The 17405-nt window shown below is 35.6% G+C and overlaps 1 protein-coding gene across 1 annotated transcript in view; it reads right to left on the bottom strand.

Annotated features, from left to right (window-relative positions):
• Positions 1-17123, bottom strand: part of LOC121382633 (kinesin-like protein KIF11-B) — a 32140-nt gene extending 15017 nt beyond the window's left edge. Inside the window, exons 1-7 of the mRNA XM_041512162.1 lie at positions 16986-17123; positions 10982-11209; positions 8690-8831; positions 7114-7233; positions 2073-2197; positions 1191-1281; positions 533-599 (exon numbers count right to left, since the gene is read on the bottom strand). Coding sequence (XP_041368096.1) covers positions 533-599; positions 1191-1281; positions 2073-2197; positions 7114-7233; positions 8690-8831; positions 10982-11209; positions 16986-17047 — 835 coding nt within the window. The 5' untranslated portion in view covers positions 17048-17123. The remainder of the gene's footprint in view (positions 1-532; positions 600-1190; positions 1282-2072; positions 2198-7113; positions 7234-8689; positions 8832-10981; positions 11210-16985) is intronic.
• Positions 17124-17405: the final 282 nt, after the last annotated feature.

Genomic DNA, 17405 nt, shown 5'->3' with positions numbered 1-17405 from the left:
CAAAATAACTAAGTTGAATAATAAAAGCTTAATTTTTTTTTACAAAATACAAGACACAACATGACTAATACAGATATAAAATGGTCAGCATAATATACGGTACTTGCTAAATATATTTGGGACACTTCGTTCATTAGCTAAATGTGATGGCAAAATATACCCCCAGATTGGCATGCTTTAGTTATCTGCAAAATTTCATGACACAAGTGGTCTGTCTCTGGTAGCTAGAGAAACCTTTATAATAGTACTATGCAATACATTTTATTATGATTTTCTTTTCCATCTTTCTGCAGCCCATGAAATTAAAAACAGTTATCAGCAGTGCCTTTGAAAAATGCTGTTGCAAACCTGATCTGCGATGACATTTTTGTCATCATCGGGTATTTACTTTGTTATTATTTGTACTAAAATGCTGTCGCAGTATAACTGCAGTATGATCTGCTGGTTCTGTCAGCAAATATGTATTAATTTATTCATTATCCGACAATTATTACATCTTCTCTAACTTTGTATGAGCAGTTAATGTACACACCTGCTTCTCGTGCTCGCTTGTCAACTGCTCCGGATCTACCTATGTTTTCACTACCGGCCAAATCAACCTGAAGAAAAATAAACATAATAATAATAATAAGCATGTCACATACTTTTAATTTCTTCTGATCTGCAGTGTATGTAGATAAATTTAAATAAATACACAAACAGATTATAAAAGGAAAGCAGAAGTCTGTAAGTAGTAAATGCACAAACACAAATCTCTGAAAATGGACCCATTTTCATTAGTGCATTAAATTTAGAACATTATTTACATGGTCCTGATGGGTTACACAAAAACTAAATGGGTTAGCTAAATTTGTTTAGTATATAACCCATACATGGTTTACACCCATTTTCAATTCTCAACACAGATGAATGCACAGATACCAGGGATGTAATGCTCCCTGAAAAATAATAGCTTTAATGATCTTTTAAAAGCTGAAAATTCTACACCACAAACTCAAATAAAAATCATTCTTAAGCATTTTGGATCCAATCCAATCTACTCTGTATTATTTTTGGTAAAGAAAAAAGCAGCTGAGAAATACATCTTAGAGCAATTTACATTAGTGTATGAAGATCGTAACAAGTTCACTTCTCTTTAGTTTGAGACTAACACTACTTCAAAAAAAATAAAAATAATAATAATAGCTTACTAAATACAACTTTCCAGTTTTTAACAGCTCTTCACCATCAATCGTATTTTCTTTGATATGAACAGTGACAGAGAAAACAGAATGAGATCGACTGAAATTAAAAAGACAATCTAGACAGTTTAAAAGCAGAAACGACACCTTTCTCATCTAAATGCAATTACAGTGACATCCCTCTAAAACGGACACCCTAGGGACCAAGTACAATGTCTGGTTTTATGAGGTATCCTGTTTAGAGAGGTTAATTTCTGTACTGATTTTTTAAAAAGGACCATGAAAAATGTCCGGTTTTGGGGGAATTCTGTTTTACAGAGGGTCCTGTTTTGAGAGATTTCACTGTAACTTATATTAAGAATATTAAAGACATATGCACATTATAAAGCAGGGAGAATGTATTAATCATTTAAAATGTCCTGTGACTGCTAAGTATTTTGATTACACTACTGGGAATGAATGTGAACATGCAGTAACATATAAGGCAGGGGAAGGAATTGGTGAACTGTAAAAAAGGAGGAAATCTAGAGGGGTCCCGGAAATTCTTGAAATCCTAGGTTAAAATCTGTGCCATCTGACACATTTTGGAGGCAAGGACGATTAAAATGCAAAGAAACGCAATGTTCCATGAGAGGAAAACAGCTGATTTGAGGAGAATTCCCAGCCCTGATAAGGCGAAGTTGTTAACACATTTAAATGTATATGAGCTGTTTTATGATAAAATGGCTGGAGTCCCCGTGTCTAAGATTTCCTCTCTAAGACTATGTCAAAATTACTAAATGTCTCACATCCAATAACCGATGATTAATAAATCAATGTGCTTTAGTGGTGTCTTTTAACTTTTGTTAACATGTTAATTAATGCTATTTCCCATAAGGCAGAAAGATTTACCTCGAAGTTGCATTCATGAGTGTTGCTGCCGTTTGTCTCCGAGCAGAACCACGATCCAGAATCTTGTACACCTCTTCTTTACTCCTTACTACCACCTCTTCCAGTCCAGAAATAATTACAGATCCCTAATAACAACAAGCATTCTAAGAGTACTTCTAAAGCAAAACACGTCCCCTAATGGACTCATAAATTGCCGTAGGTCGGGAGCATCACTGGTAAAGCTCTTCAATGATGACAAAATGTATACACCTGGTGTACATTATCTGCCAGTAGGCCTATATATAACAGTTGCACATTTCAAACATGTCTACATACAATAAAACAACCTTTCAGTCATGTTTTAAAAAATTGCTGTAGGTGGGCCATTTCACCCATTGTAATTTCTTTTAATTGCTGTGGAAGACAAATTCTTAAGTTTCAACCCTCAATTCCCATATTTCCTAAGTTCAAGGGCCATAACATGGGTATAACACAATGAAATACAAACTCGTGATAAAGCTTTACACAAAATTTCAGCTCAATATCTTGAAGAATTTCGAGAAAAAAATTCCGGAAAACAAATTGATGTTTCTTCTAAGTTCAAGGGCCATAACTTTGTCAAAAATAGGTAAATCATCATGAAAGACAAACTTGATCTGTAACAATAATAAATCAGTACAAAAAATTTCAGTTCAATATCTCAAGGCATTGTAAAAAAAAAATATATATCCAGAAAACTATATTGTATATGTAAGATAAACAGATGGATGGACAGACAAAACCTATAGTTCCCTCCGGTTGGACTGGTAAGTGACTAATAATGACAACGATAATTGTTAGTCAATGCAGAAATAGAAAAACATTTTTTCAAATAAATATATACATATATATGCATAAACTAACATTTAAAAGGTGATATTTGCCAAATAGTTTAAAACAATGATCATCAAGGTGGAATTTCGCCGTTTGTATGTTTTTATTTTAAATCATGAACGGGAAAACATCAAAACACGAAGAAAGGAAAAAACATTTTGATAACATCAGCAATTAAAAAAAAAAAATCCAATTATGTACAATTTAGCTTAATAGAATAAATAAATAAAAATTAATATGTTATGAATTTTAACTCGCATATATACTACTCAAAAGAATTTAAGGGTCAGACGATATTTTCGACATTATTTTCTGAATGTCAATTATATTAGCTAGACCATATGTCACGCATGGTATTGTTCCATTTTGACGAAAGTGGGTCTAAGCAACCCATCAATGAATTAAAATCCACTGTCATTGACACTGTCGACTAGTTCTAATGGCGAAAACATGCTTACATTTGCACGTAAATTAGGGCGAAAGCGAAAGGTCTGCTAAGTGCCCATAACATACTTTTTCACAAAGCGCTTCATTTGCACGCTTTGCACATGTATTCCATGTTCCCAATGCTGAATTTCCGTATAATTGGAGCTTGCGTTCGTGTACGGTGCACACTCCAAATTCGACAATGGTACGACGTCAACTGACTATCGAAGATCGAGGAAGGGCTATTGCTTGGCTTCAGGATGGCAATACGCAAACAAATGTTGGTCTGAGACGGTGTCAGTCAGTGTCGTTGGCCGACTGTGGCAACGGTACCAAGCAACGAATTCTGTTCAAAATCGTGCACGTTCGGGAAGACCCCGAAGCACTACAAATAGAGAGGACCGCTACATCACCAATATGGCTCTACGTCAACGCACAACCACTGCACACCGATTACGTGACAATCTGCGGACTGCGACTGGAACTCGAGTGTCTGATCAAACAATACGCAATCGTCTGAGAGCCAATAATCTACGCTGCCGTCGCCAGGCTGTTCGACCACCACTCCTACCACATCACAGAATGGCCAGACGTCACTGGTGCACGCTTCATCTGCGGTGGCAACGTGTTCAGTGGGGTCGAGTGATGTTCACTGATGAGTCCAGGTTTAGTCTCCAGTTCAACGACGGTCGGGTTCGTGTCTACAGACGTCCTGGGGAGCGCTTCGCTGACGTTAACGTTAGACAACGTCACTGGTTCGGTGGTGGCAGCGTCATGGTGTGGGGCGGCATCTCTATCCACCACAGGACCCCCCTCTATGTGGTGGATGGCAATCTGAATGGAATCCGCTATCTGAATGAGATTATCCGGCCGTTGGTTCTCCCAGGCCTTCAGCAGATTGGCGGCGGGGCAGTTCTGCAGGATGACAATGCCAGACCCCACCGCGCCAGGGTGGTAACTGACTTTCTCAGACAACAAGGTATCGCCAGGATGGATTGACCAGCATATTCGCCTGACTTGGCCCCAATAGAGCACGCCTGGGACGAATTAGGCAGGAGAGTTCGGGATAACCATGCCCCTCCGGCCAACCTTCATGATCTGGGTCAACTTCTTATGACAGAGTGGCAGGCCATTCCCCAAGAGTTCTTCAGACGTCTGATCAACAGCATGAGGCAACGATGTGTCGAGTGTATTCGCGCCAGGGGTGGATTCACACTCTATTAAATGAATGTTCTAATGTGTAAAATCCATGTTTGACAACCTTCAACTTTGACAGCATGTCATGTGACTTTCTTGTATACAGTGATGTTTATTTGTGGTTTTTTGTAAATATGGAACAATAAAAAAAAAAATTGGTGTAGTTTACATCATCAATCTAATACACTCTGAAACTTATTTGGTTATAAATTTTTGACCCTTAAATTCTTTTGAGTAGTGTATGTATATAAAGTACAAGTGTTCAGTAATTTTAGTTCAATTTATTGTACAAAACACAAGGAGCAGGAATGACACCGTTCAGGCTTTTGACAGCTTGATCTAGCACATGTGATAACTAAGTGATTACTAACAATGTCGCTGACTGCATGACCAATCACTTGACCTCTACCGGCTCAAGTGATAACCAGTGCTTATAACAACAACAAAAAAAAGATTGAGACCATTTATAATTTTCAAGACCGTTATAATTATTAAAGACACTACATTGAATAGTCTACAATAAATCAGGGTATCCACAGAATTTTCAAATTAAAATTCCCTGTATATTCCCGGGAACTTGTGAATCGAACGAATGGCTGTCAATATCGAAAGCTTTTCATTCGGATCTCCTCAGAAGCTTAAAGATTATATGTAAAATCACATGAAGAGTTCCGGGTCTTCTGGTAACGAGATCCTAGTCTTCTGGTAACGAGACCTCGGACTAGCAAATCTTGTAGCATCTCTCTGCAGTTGTTGTTTTTAGAGTCAACAAAAATTAGGACTGATTTTAATAGATTATTAAATAAAACTGATAAAAAAAAGAAGGAAAAAAGGTCCAAAAAAAGTTTAGGGTCGGCACAAAAAATCTAGGGACGGTCGGGTAACCGAAACCAAACAACTTTTTTTTACTACACCTAATAAAGGCTTTGGATCAGAATGTATTTTACCATATAAGTGCACAACTTTCATTAAAAATATTTCTTTTTCTTCCAGCTTTTTTGTTTTAGATTTAATTATCACAAAGATAAGTCTCCACATTGAAAAAATGTGTACGGACTGCTGGGGGTGCCTAAATTATCCACTGCAATTTTATCTTTAAAGGAATTAGACAATATTTTATAAATGTTAAAAATGGTTTAAACATAAACAGGAATCCAAAAGTGTCACAACAGTTGAAAAATACCAACATCGCATAATGAGCTTAAAAAACCAAACATTTGAAACATCACTGTAGTATAGAAGTACCATCGATAAAGTGAAAGTAACTGGGCCACTGCAAAATGACAAAAGGAATCTGGAAGTGTATCTATTTTATTTCAGTACTGGGGTTGATATTTAGTCATTTTACAATATTTGTTAACTTTAGTAAGCATTAAAGAATCTGTTTTATAAAATGTTTTTTTTTTGTATTTTGTTTGAACTTTATGTTTCAGATAAATATTATGTATTTAAAATATGATTTCAACATAACTTTGAGGTAACCAATCAGGTAACCCACAGGTTATGCAAATATAATTCATGTAACTGAACAATTGGTTATCTCGGTAAAAACCACATGAATCAACTTCTGGTTACCTCAGGTTTCGAAATATTGTCCCCTGATTATGTATAGCAGAAATGTTAGAAAAGCAATTCTGAGACTACACTATGTCACTGTTAACAATACATTAGTATGGCATAACCAAATTTAATGAACCAACATTTCTGATATACATAGAATGGTCGCTTATTTCCATTTTGACGTCTTGTGTTTTGAGTGCTATATGTAGATCATATAAACAGGACATTTTCGTTGGTGGTATAATTTGATATGGTGACCAGAAGATTTCTCAATAAAAATAAATATAGTTTTTTTTAAACATGCACTAGAAATCACCAGTAGCTATCATGCAATACCTCATGAAAAAGACAATGGAATCAAAAACATCAATATCTTAGGTTTATTACATTTTTACATTACTTTGTATACATATCCATGTACTATATATAAAATATAGGACTCAACAAAATTCCCTGATATTTTTCCAGATTCCATTACACCCAAATAAAATTCACTGTATTTTCCCTGAATAAGATTTTTTTTTTTAATTCCCAGAATTTTCCCTGCAGGGAATTATTTATAACCATTTTAAAGCAGTGTTTATTTCACAAAGGCCTATTTTGTTAAACTTGACACTCGACCCGACAGGGCACCGTACACAGGTGTTGATTGCAACGACACTACCATCGAGACATGACAATGACTGTAACCAATTGCAAACTCTGGGTCCTTTGTTTAATTGGAGTGTAATACCACGATAGCTTTCTCACCAAGAATGGTGTTATTGTTAACAACTGTTTAATCTCGTGACCGACTCTGTGTCTTTGAACAAATGTTTAGCCTAGTGGAGTGTCAGTGATGTGACAAGTTGCTTTTAACAAATTACCCTGATACTAATTATAGAACTTCAAATGTCATATATTGTTTATGTTATGTACTGCATGTATATTTAATGTGAACGAAAACACACATTAAATTATTTAATTTAACAAGAAACCCTCCAGACCAAACCATACATAACTATACCTTCTTTGTATTATCTTCATATATTCTTAGTCGCAATGTGTCCTCTGTAGAACCCAGCAGGTCAAATAACTCTTCGTTATAAAGTTCTAGGAACGATACACGGACGGAAAATTCAATGTCCTGAAACATAACAATTGACCTGTTTAAAACATGTGGTAAAACATGAAATTGTGATCAAACCAATATTCTGCTTACATTCCAGAAGGACTTCACTATTATATTATGTGAGGTTGGCTCCACCGATAATACCTATGAAATCCACATTTTGACATTTATTGAAATAGTGTAACGACTAACATGTTTTCTATGAACCCCAACATTTAACAAGACTACCAGTGAGGTACATGATATACGCCCATCAGGAGTTTGATGGAAAACCATATCTATTATTAATGAATACATTACGGGTATGATTCAATTCTAATTATGTGAAATTTTTGCAATTGGATGGATGAACAGTTTGTTTTGGACCAACCACCATCCCAAGTTGTTCCTACATGTGGTTTGATGGTCCCGTATGCAAGATATGATCTGGACATGGATTTACTGTTATGTGCAGACCGTGAAAAGTAGGTCACAGTGGCCTAGTAATAGTATGCAACACACCATCATCCCAAGTTGTTCCTACATGTGAGGTTTGATGGTCCCGTATGCAAGATATGATCTGGACATGGATTTACTGTTATGTGCAGACCGTGAAAAGTAGGTCACAGTGGCCTAGTAATAGTATGCAACACACCATCATCCCAAGTTGTTCCTACATGTGGTTTGATGGTCCCGTATGCAAGATATGATCTGGACATGGATTTACTGTTATGTGCAGACCGTGAAAAGTAGGTCACAGTGGCCTAGTAATAGTATGCAACACACCATCATCCCAAGTTGTTCCTACATGTGGTTTGCTGGTCCTGTATGCAAGATATGATCTGGACATGGATTTACTGTTATGTGCAGTAGACCGTGAAAAGTAGGTCACAGTGGCCTAGTAATAGTATGCAACACACCATCATCCCAAGTTGTTCCTACATGTGGTTTGCTGGTCCTGTATGCAAGATATGATCTGGACATGGATTTACTGTTATGTGCAGTAGACCGTGAAAAGTAGGTCACAGTGGCCTAGTAATAGTATGCAACACACCATCATCCCAAGTTGTTCCTACATGTGAGGTTTGATGGTTCTGTATGCAAGATATGGTCAGGACAAGGATTTACTGTTATGTGCAGCAGACCGCGAAAAGTAAGTCACAATGATCTAGTAATAGAACGTGACACATCTCCATCCCAAGTTTTTCCTGCATGTGAGGTTTGATGGTCCTATATATATGCATTTGTATGCAAGATATGGTCCGAACAAGAAAAAGTTAACAGATGGATGAACGAACAATGCCATAACCATAATACGACAATAGATGGGCGTATAAAAATGAAATACGTGATCTAAAATATTGTACATGTTTAAAATACCACACATTTTTCTTGCTGTCTCAGGTGGGGGGAGTGTCTAAATTATATGGCAATAATTATTCGTTTCTGCTGTACAGGGATGATCATTCAAGCCTATTAACACACATCATACCTGACTCTGCAATGTTTCAAAAATGTGTTTCATGGTTCGAGGAATAATCCCGGCAAGAGGGTCATCCTCCCAGGTCAAACTTGTATCATCAGAACTTTCTCCCTCCATGGTGAATGTCTTTCCCGTACCAGTTTGTCCATAACTAAAAACATTAAAACACCCCACAAAAAACAAACATTATATTAAAGAAAACATTGAAAGTCATATTTTGAATAGCATCAAATGTTAGTAGTAAATGTAATACAGATGTCCATTTAAAATTTGAACAGCTGTACTTAATTTCTGTTCATGGCATGTCATCTTCTATTACAATATATACAGAAGTATTTCCAAAATGAAAATGTTGTTTACCGAGAAACTTGTCCTAATTTCAAAAATCAACAGTATACATGTAGGTTAAATAGATTATTGGTACACTAATACAACTAAAAACGTAGCTTAAAACAAATACAAATGTATTTAATTATTAATGAGTCATAATCATAATGGAATAGCACAAAACATTTAAGTATTATCCCAGGGTTCAAGTGTAACAAACTGAGCTAGGCGCATAGTGGAGGTAATTTTTAAACAGCAATTATGTAAGTGCAAAACTTGTAATGTCACAAGTACAAGCTGTTTTTCACATTTCTAACTGATAACCATTTTTAAGTTCTGTAACCAACTTCTGCGGTTTTGATAAAAAAAGTTTACTAATAGCTATCACTTAGTAATACTTACAGGCCAAGTATAAATAAATTCCCCTGTGCAATTGGTGAAGGAAACTGAATAAATCATAACAGAATAATACTCAAAGTTGAGATCGCACAATGTGACTAAAGCAACTTATAAATTTAGATGCCGACATAAAATTCTGGTTGCTTTTGTGATTAAATAGTCACTAATTCGAGTCTTGCTACTAGTTTTGCAATGATTCATTACTTTCTATAGCCTATTTAAGGTGCAATTTTTTTTATCAGTTAAACATAGTAGACATACACAGTGACACGAAAGTTTTTTTCACCAAAATTCAGTGAAGTAATATTTTGGACCTAATCACAGGGCCAGACCGTAAGAATTTGTTTTCCACAGCAATTTAAAAAAAAAAGTGCCATGGGTGAAACGGCCCACCGATGGCAATGTAAAACCTACCATCAGCAATTAAAAAAAGAAAAGATGATTTTTGCAGCAAATAAATAAGACTGAAAGTTTATTTTACTTTATGTAGACATATTTTAAATTAGTTCACCAAGATAAACCTCGCGTGCAAGTACAAACAGCGAGGTTTATCTTGTCTAGGCAAAGTGAAGATTGTTTCAAAGCAAGTATTTCTTGGTCTCAGTGAGCTCGAAATAGATCACAATATACGATTAGGGTGTGGAAATGTGATGGTGATCGTTATTTTGACTGTAATTTCGTTCCGAGAAAAATTCCTCGGAACCGTTGTCCAGAAGCTGCTAATGGCGGAATGCCTAGACAAGATAAACCTCGCTGTTTCTGCTTGCACGCGATGTTTATCTTGGTGAACTAATTTTAAATGTACTAATGTTGTATAATGGCATATAATGTACACCAGTATTATAAACATTTTGCCATCATTGAGGAGCTTTACCGACGGCTCTTTTTTGCCATTGGTGATGCTCCCGATCTATGGCAATTAATATCTCAATGACAGCAATTGCAGTTGGTGTCGTCATTAAGTTTGAACCCTGTAAGCAGATTTCAAAAACGAAATGACACAACAAACATCAAGACACCAACTTTTTTAATTCTAGATTAGAGGTTGTACACATCTTGATCTAAATTATTCTACTACACTCAAAAGCAAAGATCACTTTGATACTTTTTTCTTCAAAAGTTACAATCTGTAAATATGTGTGTGTGCTGTTTTCACGTCGCTCGTATAAGTATAGATTTCCGTAACCTCTTTTTCATTCATGCATTGAATTTATGGCATCATTTACATGGTCATGACGGATTACATGAAAACAAAATGGGTTACCTGAATTTATTTTTGTGTAACCCATAAATGGTTTACACAAATTTTCAATTCTCAGAGGCCTGTATCAGAAGGTTAAGTATGTCTATTCAAAACTTAAAACATTATAAAACTATGTTGTGTGCACATATTCATGGTGCATACAGTTATCAACAAAATTCCACAATTTTCAAAATCCTGACATTTTTCAGGATTTTGAAGTGAAACAAATTTACCTGACATAAACTGACAATTGATCTCTTCTTGTGTCAATATAAATGGGACATATAATTATATCAATTTTCCCCATAACATAAAATTTACAGAAAGCTTACGCAAAGATGGTACAGTTGTATCCAAGGAGGACTTCGTTAACAATTGGCGTCACCACGGTTTGATAGATGTCGATCTGGCAGGAGTTCGGTGGAAACACATGGTCGAAGGTGAAGGTTTTGGTCTGTGTGGTGACCCCAAGTCTCTCCTTGACCGACACTTCCTTCTTGTCGCCATTAGCCGAGACTACTGCACACGACCCCTGTTTCCTCTCAATGCTATTCAGAGGTCTGGAAAAAATACCATATATAGATGCATCTTAGATAAATGTTATTGAAAAAAATCACTCTCCTCAAAGTGTGGGTAAAATCGTACACCTGAATTTTTTATTGATTTTTTTTTCATACTTCTGAAAGTGTTGAGGAAAAAAATAAATGCCTAAAATAACTCGTAATTAAGCGGAAAGGTGGCGGGGTGTACAAAATGCGCTGCAGGTAGATTTATACTTCACGATTTAGTTGCAAATGCCACCATAACTTGACGTATGCGCATAAATAAACTGCTTTAGTTGCATCATGTGACCTGACCTTTTAGTACCATTAGATTAATAGTCTATTATAATGTTCAGTTACATTTATCAATTACACAGCCAAAAGCTCTTACTTGCAACATGGTTTTGTCACTCTCTCTAGTATTAAATCCACGAAAACTACTTCTAATCTTGTTTATCAAAACTGATGAAGTTTGGTTGAATACAATATGTAAAGAGGTTTACTGATTACAACATGCAGTGTACCTAGGGTAACTTTGAGACCTGGTGAGATATAAGAGGTAAAAAATGTACCATTTCTCTCATAACATTGGAATTCATGAATAAGATTACAATACTCATGGGCATTCGATAAACATATTTGTAACCTGAACTGAGATGGAAGAGAAACAATTTGATACACTCATAGTAGGAGTCATACACTGTATTCAATTTATGACCGTGATTAATTGTAAACAGCAAGTTACGCTATGATAAGTAATGGATAAATCTCATTATTTGTTCAGATACATTTCCATGTATAAGCAGTGTTCGAGATTAAAAATTTTTGGCCAGTATCCCAGTTGAATACTAACATTTCAAAATCTGGTATCCCACCTGAGAATTTAGTATCCTGGTTGGATACTGGGTTCTAGAAGTCTGGTATCCCTGGGATATCAGGATACCGTTAATCTCGAACACTGATAAGGGGCCATTCAAATATTACTCAAGGGTGTGTGGGTTTACTGAACAGCATTTCATATTACAAAAATAGATTGATCATTGTTTTTTCATAAACACTCTGTCATGGCAACAATGTTTAATGTAGGTAGTAATAACAAGATGTAAACAAGTAAACACACACAGGGCTTCTAGAATTAAAAAAAAATCCACTAGCCATGGGATCAGTTAATTTTTTATTTTTTTTACTAGCCACGATAAAAAAAATTCACTAGCCCTACTTTACTTTAAGTTAATACAATTTTACTAAATAATAGTAACTGAATGTCACCTGAAGAGGGAGATAGAGATTAAAAATATTAACATTGGGTGGTACGGTGAGAGCAGTATATTTATATTTACAAAATAGACTTAACTGCAAGTTGCAACATTTGACTCTTTTTTTTTGTTGTCACTAGCCATCGGGCATGGTAATGGTAGTTATTACTAGCCCAACATTGAATATCATTAGCCATGGGAGTGGGGCTACCATAATCTAGAAGCCCTGGTCACACAAATATTATGGTGTTATATCCAGCAAAGAACGAACTATTTAAGTATCCTCAAGTAACCGTGAACAGGCCTATTAAAGGTAGGGTCAACTCAAACAAGAGCCGTATGTGTTGGAAAGACGCATACCCGGACCACCAACACATACAGACACTTTAGCAAATGAAAAACGGGTAATTTTAGAATTAATAAAAAAACATGATTATTCCTGTTAACTGGGGGCAGCAATTTTGTTTCGTTTTTGTGACGTCCAGTGGGATAGCTTGGGGCGAACTGATGACAGCTCCTGACCATCTCCTGTATGTACAGTGTAAACAAAAGCAGTAATTTTTGACAAGACACTTCTCTTTGATCAACCTGACTTGTAAAACAGCATAAATGACGTAATAATATAATAAACTATTGAACTAAATATATTTCAAGTTGCATTAACGGAACAAAATGGGGTTATGGTATTTTTCTGTTAAATAATCCAAAGGAAAAATGTACACTATTAGGCCTATTGATATGCTACGTTGGAGAAAAAAAACGACAACCCCAGTGTTCTCGCTGGGTGAAAATTAAAGGAGGGCGGCCGTGCAGCACCACACCCTTCAAAAAAATAAATAATTAAAAATGGGGGGGGGGGGAGAGCTTGGTGGTTACCATGTTGTTGTGTGTTGATAGACTTTGTGGAAAGACATACTCCTTATTTTGATTACAAAAAGTTTATACGAAATACAAGCACTCGTCTTTTAACTGAACCGAAGATGTTATCGGTCTGATATTCACTGGCAGTTCCGGTTTTGCTGAACCGATCAAAGTTTTAATATTATTATTTTAATAAAGATTTCAAGATATACGAAAAACAAAAAAGACATTTGTGTGATCCCCTAATGTCGATTTTTTTATTTTTATTCCCATCTTCATCGAATGAATCGATCGCTGTGATAAAATATTATCGCCAACTGATAAAAAGTAGTTTCGTTTTTGTAGTGGCGATGTATATATTATTTGGCACCCAAGATGAATGATTTCCGTTGATTTTATAAGCGGTGATATCCGCCCAAAATGAAAAGTTTACAATATGTTATAAGAACAGCTGAATAAACAGAATGACAGAAATGACAGAAAGTAAAAATCGTCAGTTACAATCAATTATATCTGTAACCGAGTACAAAATATCAGACGACAGTTAGTGGAAACAAAAGATAGAGTGACTGTTCTGATCACGTGACAAATTTGGTGCCAAATAAGTGGGGTTTTCCCAGTCGGAGTTTTCATTGCTCAAATAAAATATAACTTTTATTGTTTGTATTAAACATACAAATGGATACAGGTATAGGACAAAATAGAGGCTGTTAAAAATACTATTAAATTATGTTACGGAACCATCGTAAATGTTTCGTTAGTTGCTTTTTCGTACACAACGCGGCTTGTTTCCTTTGATGCCCAGTGGGCAGACTGATCGTTGTGGGATTTTTTGTGTGTGGAAAAAAGTGTGCATTTGGAAATAGCGCAGATAGATGCTGGAAATTATAGTATGGTGCTGGAAAATAAAGAGAGGCGCAGAAAAATAAAGGAGGGCGGCAAAATGCAATAGCAGGGCGGGCCGCCCCGCTTAAATGGAGCAGCGAGAACACTGAACCCACGATACCAAAGTGATAATTTTCTTTTCTTTGGGACTACATAATTGGTCAGTTGTGGTTTTAGATGAAAAAGTCTACTTTACAGAACTATTTACAGTAATAAACCATGTCCATTTAACCATTACCATTTTAGGGGCGACAGGCAATATTCCACAATACCAGTATGTATTTTTGTGTCTAGACAGCGTCAATTAATTGGCTTGTCTGGTTACCAATCAAATACACACCTGCCAATCAGGAATCACAGGTAGAAGCAACTAACAGCATAGTCCAATTAACTAAGAAAACACTCTGTGTATCATTTCAGTATGCAGGTTACTGCACGGACAAAACATTGTTAATTATTTTGACTTGTGTAGCCACTTTGACAATGGTATTTTATTTTGTATTGAAAAATAATATATATAGTGCTGGATATACTTATTGCTGGCTTATTGGGATATGTATTATTACAGAACATTGCAATGTATGACTATTTATCATCCCGCAAAAACCAGGTAGTCTGTGTTTCTCAAGTTCTAAGGCTCATTCCTGATGTTACGCGTTAAGTATTATGTAAGCACCAGCTCGCCAGAGGGCGTACTCACCGAGATGGTACAAAATGGCTGCGCCCATTATATATAATAGCCGTCACATTTAACTGTTTTATTAATTAACTATACGATTATCCTTGTTGATATTAAGCAATAATGTGCATTATATATCATTGAATATGCATACCAGGCCAAATGCCTTAATTGTCCCTCCCTTTAATGAGAAATAGTTTCTGCACATGCACATTATAATGTACAATCAATTTGATGAGATGATGTTTTACCTTGTTCACTTTGTCAAAATCAACCAACAAATGTTAATATTAATCCCATTTTCTGTTGTGAAGAGATTAAATGCATGTTGTAGTCTCATGTTGACATTCTTCAGCTATTTCCGTAAACGGGGCTACGGTTTTTCAAGAGTGACGTGCGTCATGTGGTGTCACCAACTCTTATGAATGAATCTGTAGACGAGACTTTGACCATGACAGCGGTGTGAAAATGTTGTTTATTTAGGTTTGTTTACTATTACATGCCATTTAATATAATGCGCACAGTGCAAAATGGTGTTCGTGTATACATTTCCCTATGTATAACATAATTTTGAATGTCTAGTTTGTCTTTTCCACATTTGTGCACATTGTTTTGGGGAAGGTTTTCTTAATTCAACAAAAGTATTTGGATGTCAGGGTTCAATCTAGCCAGAGCACTCGGACTATAAAACAGCTAGATGGATATCTGGAAGGTTATATGCTCTCATTAGTCAGAGACCAAGCTATGTAATTTTCTTTCAATTCTGCTATCCGAAGCTTAGCTGAATGTGGGTGTTGCCAGGTTTCTTTCTGTAGTCACTAGTGTGTGTATTAGTGATTAATATCTGGATTTGTTTTTAATCAAGGAACTCGAAAATGATCGATGTACATGTATTTGATGTCAAACAGGATTGTTGTGGTATTAGAGTGGGAATCTTTGACTACTCTTTGGTGGGCAGCAATTGAAAGAAAATTATATAGCTTGGTCTCCGACTGTAATGAGAGCGTATAACCTTCCAAATATTTGTCTAGCTTTTTTACAGTCAAGAGTACTCGGGCTAGGTTTAATCATATGTAGAATCATTAAAAACAGATCAAATGTAAATAGACTGGTTTATAGGGTAGCCCGGTTCACGTTTTTTCACGATAAATAATATTTATTTCATTTCTTTTCATTTCGGTTACGTGTTTACTTTACGGTTTGTTCTTAAGGTCGACGACAGTCACTTTTCGGACCCATGTTTTGGCTTCGTACACAATAAGTAAAACATATCCAACAATAATATTTTTATATGATATATCTGACAAATGGTACTTTTTATTTCTTTCATGTTTTAAAACTTAAAATTAATATTTTGTCCAGAATTATGAAAAAGAAAAAAATAACGACCTGTAAACAACGTTGTCTGCTTGTTATAAAAATTTGACAGGGGTCAATGTTAGTAGACTAGTTTTTATTTTAATGTGGCAAAGCAATGTAATAATATAGCTAATTTTGAATTTGAATGACGTCATTATTCCAAAGGCGTCACTTTGCATCTCCTTATAATAATCAGAAACTGGATACATGTTTCCGTTATAACTTACATATAACATTCAGAATGTTTAAAAAATTCCAATGCAAAATTGCTATTGAAATTGTTTACAGTTTTGTTTGAACATTACTAATGAACCTGAAAGTGTTTGAAGAAAATCTTGCAATTAAAAAATTGTACCTTTTACGAAATATGGATTTCAAGTTAAATGCTATATTTATTGTGTACGAAGCCAAAATAAGGGTGCGAAAGTGACAGTGGTCGACCTAAGGATTTTAGGTCTGCGACTATTAAGTAGGCCCTAGTATTATTAATTACTCCAGCCAGTCCAGGATACATGGAGGGCGTCTCATTTTGACAAAAACAGCGTTACGTAATATTTAAACGGCCCATCACATTCCTTAATTAACTTTCAATGGATCATTGGATGAGCGCTAATCCTATTAATGACAACTCAAAATTATTTTCTTCCGCTAACCAAATTTATAAACTATTTTTACGACCGACACTGACAGTCACAATCATGATGGTATTGTGTTAAATATATTCGAGATTTATAATCGCCTTGTTGATTCTTACCGGCATCTTACAGACACTTGAATGTTTTGGTTTGGATTTTTTTGCTGCTGTTGTCCCCGCATTTTGAATAAATATTCTTGGCTTTTAGCTTGAAACTTCTATCACCGCAAAAACATTCGAAATTGCCTTCTTGTATGAAATAACCAATCAAAATGTACCTTAAATGCACCGATTTTTGTTTTGAAAGTGATCCAGTCTATTTTATCATCGGTATGTTCCGCCAATATGACGGAAATGGTCGACATGTTCCGAATGCGAGATAGCTACGTTTTGAAAACCCCTAGCCAGAGTACTCTTGCAGAGATAACTGTATAGAGAAAGCACAGAATGGCTCTGAACGATAGAATACAATGGCTACATATCTCCCTAATATATAACGGCTATTCCAGGGTTTTTATGTCAACGAGTGATGAATGAAAA

The sequence above is a fragment of the Gigantopelta aegis genome, chromosome 10 (genome assembly GCF_016097555.1).
Source record: "Gigantopelta aegis isolate Gae_Host chromosome 10, Gae_host_genome, whole genome shotgun sequence".
In the NCBI taxonomy this organism is placed as follows: Eukaryota; Metazoa; Mollusca; class Gastropoda; order Neomphalida; family Peltospiridae; genus Gigantopelta; species Gigantopelta aegis.
Note: the sequence above shows the minus strand (reverse complement) of the source record. Positions and strands in the feature narration are given on the sequence as shown.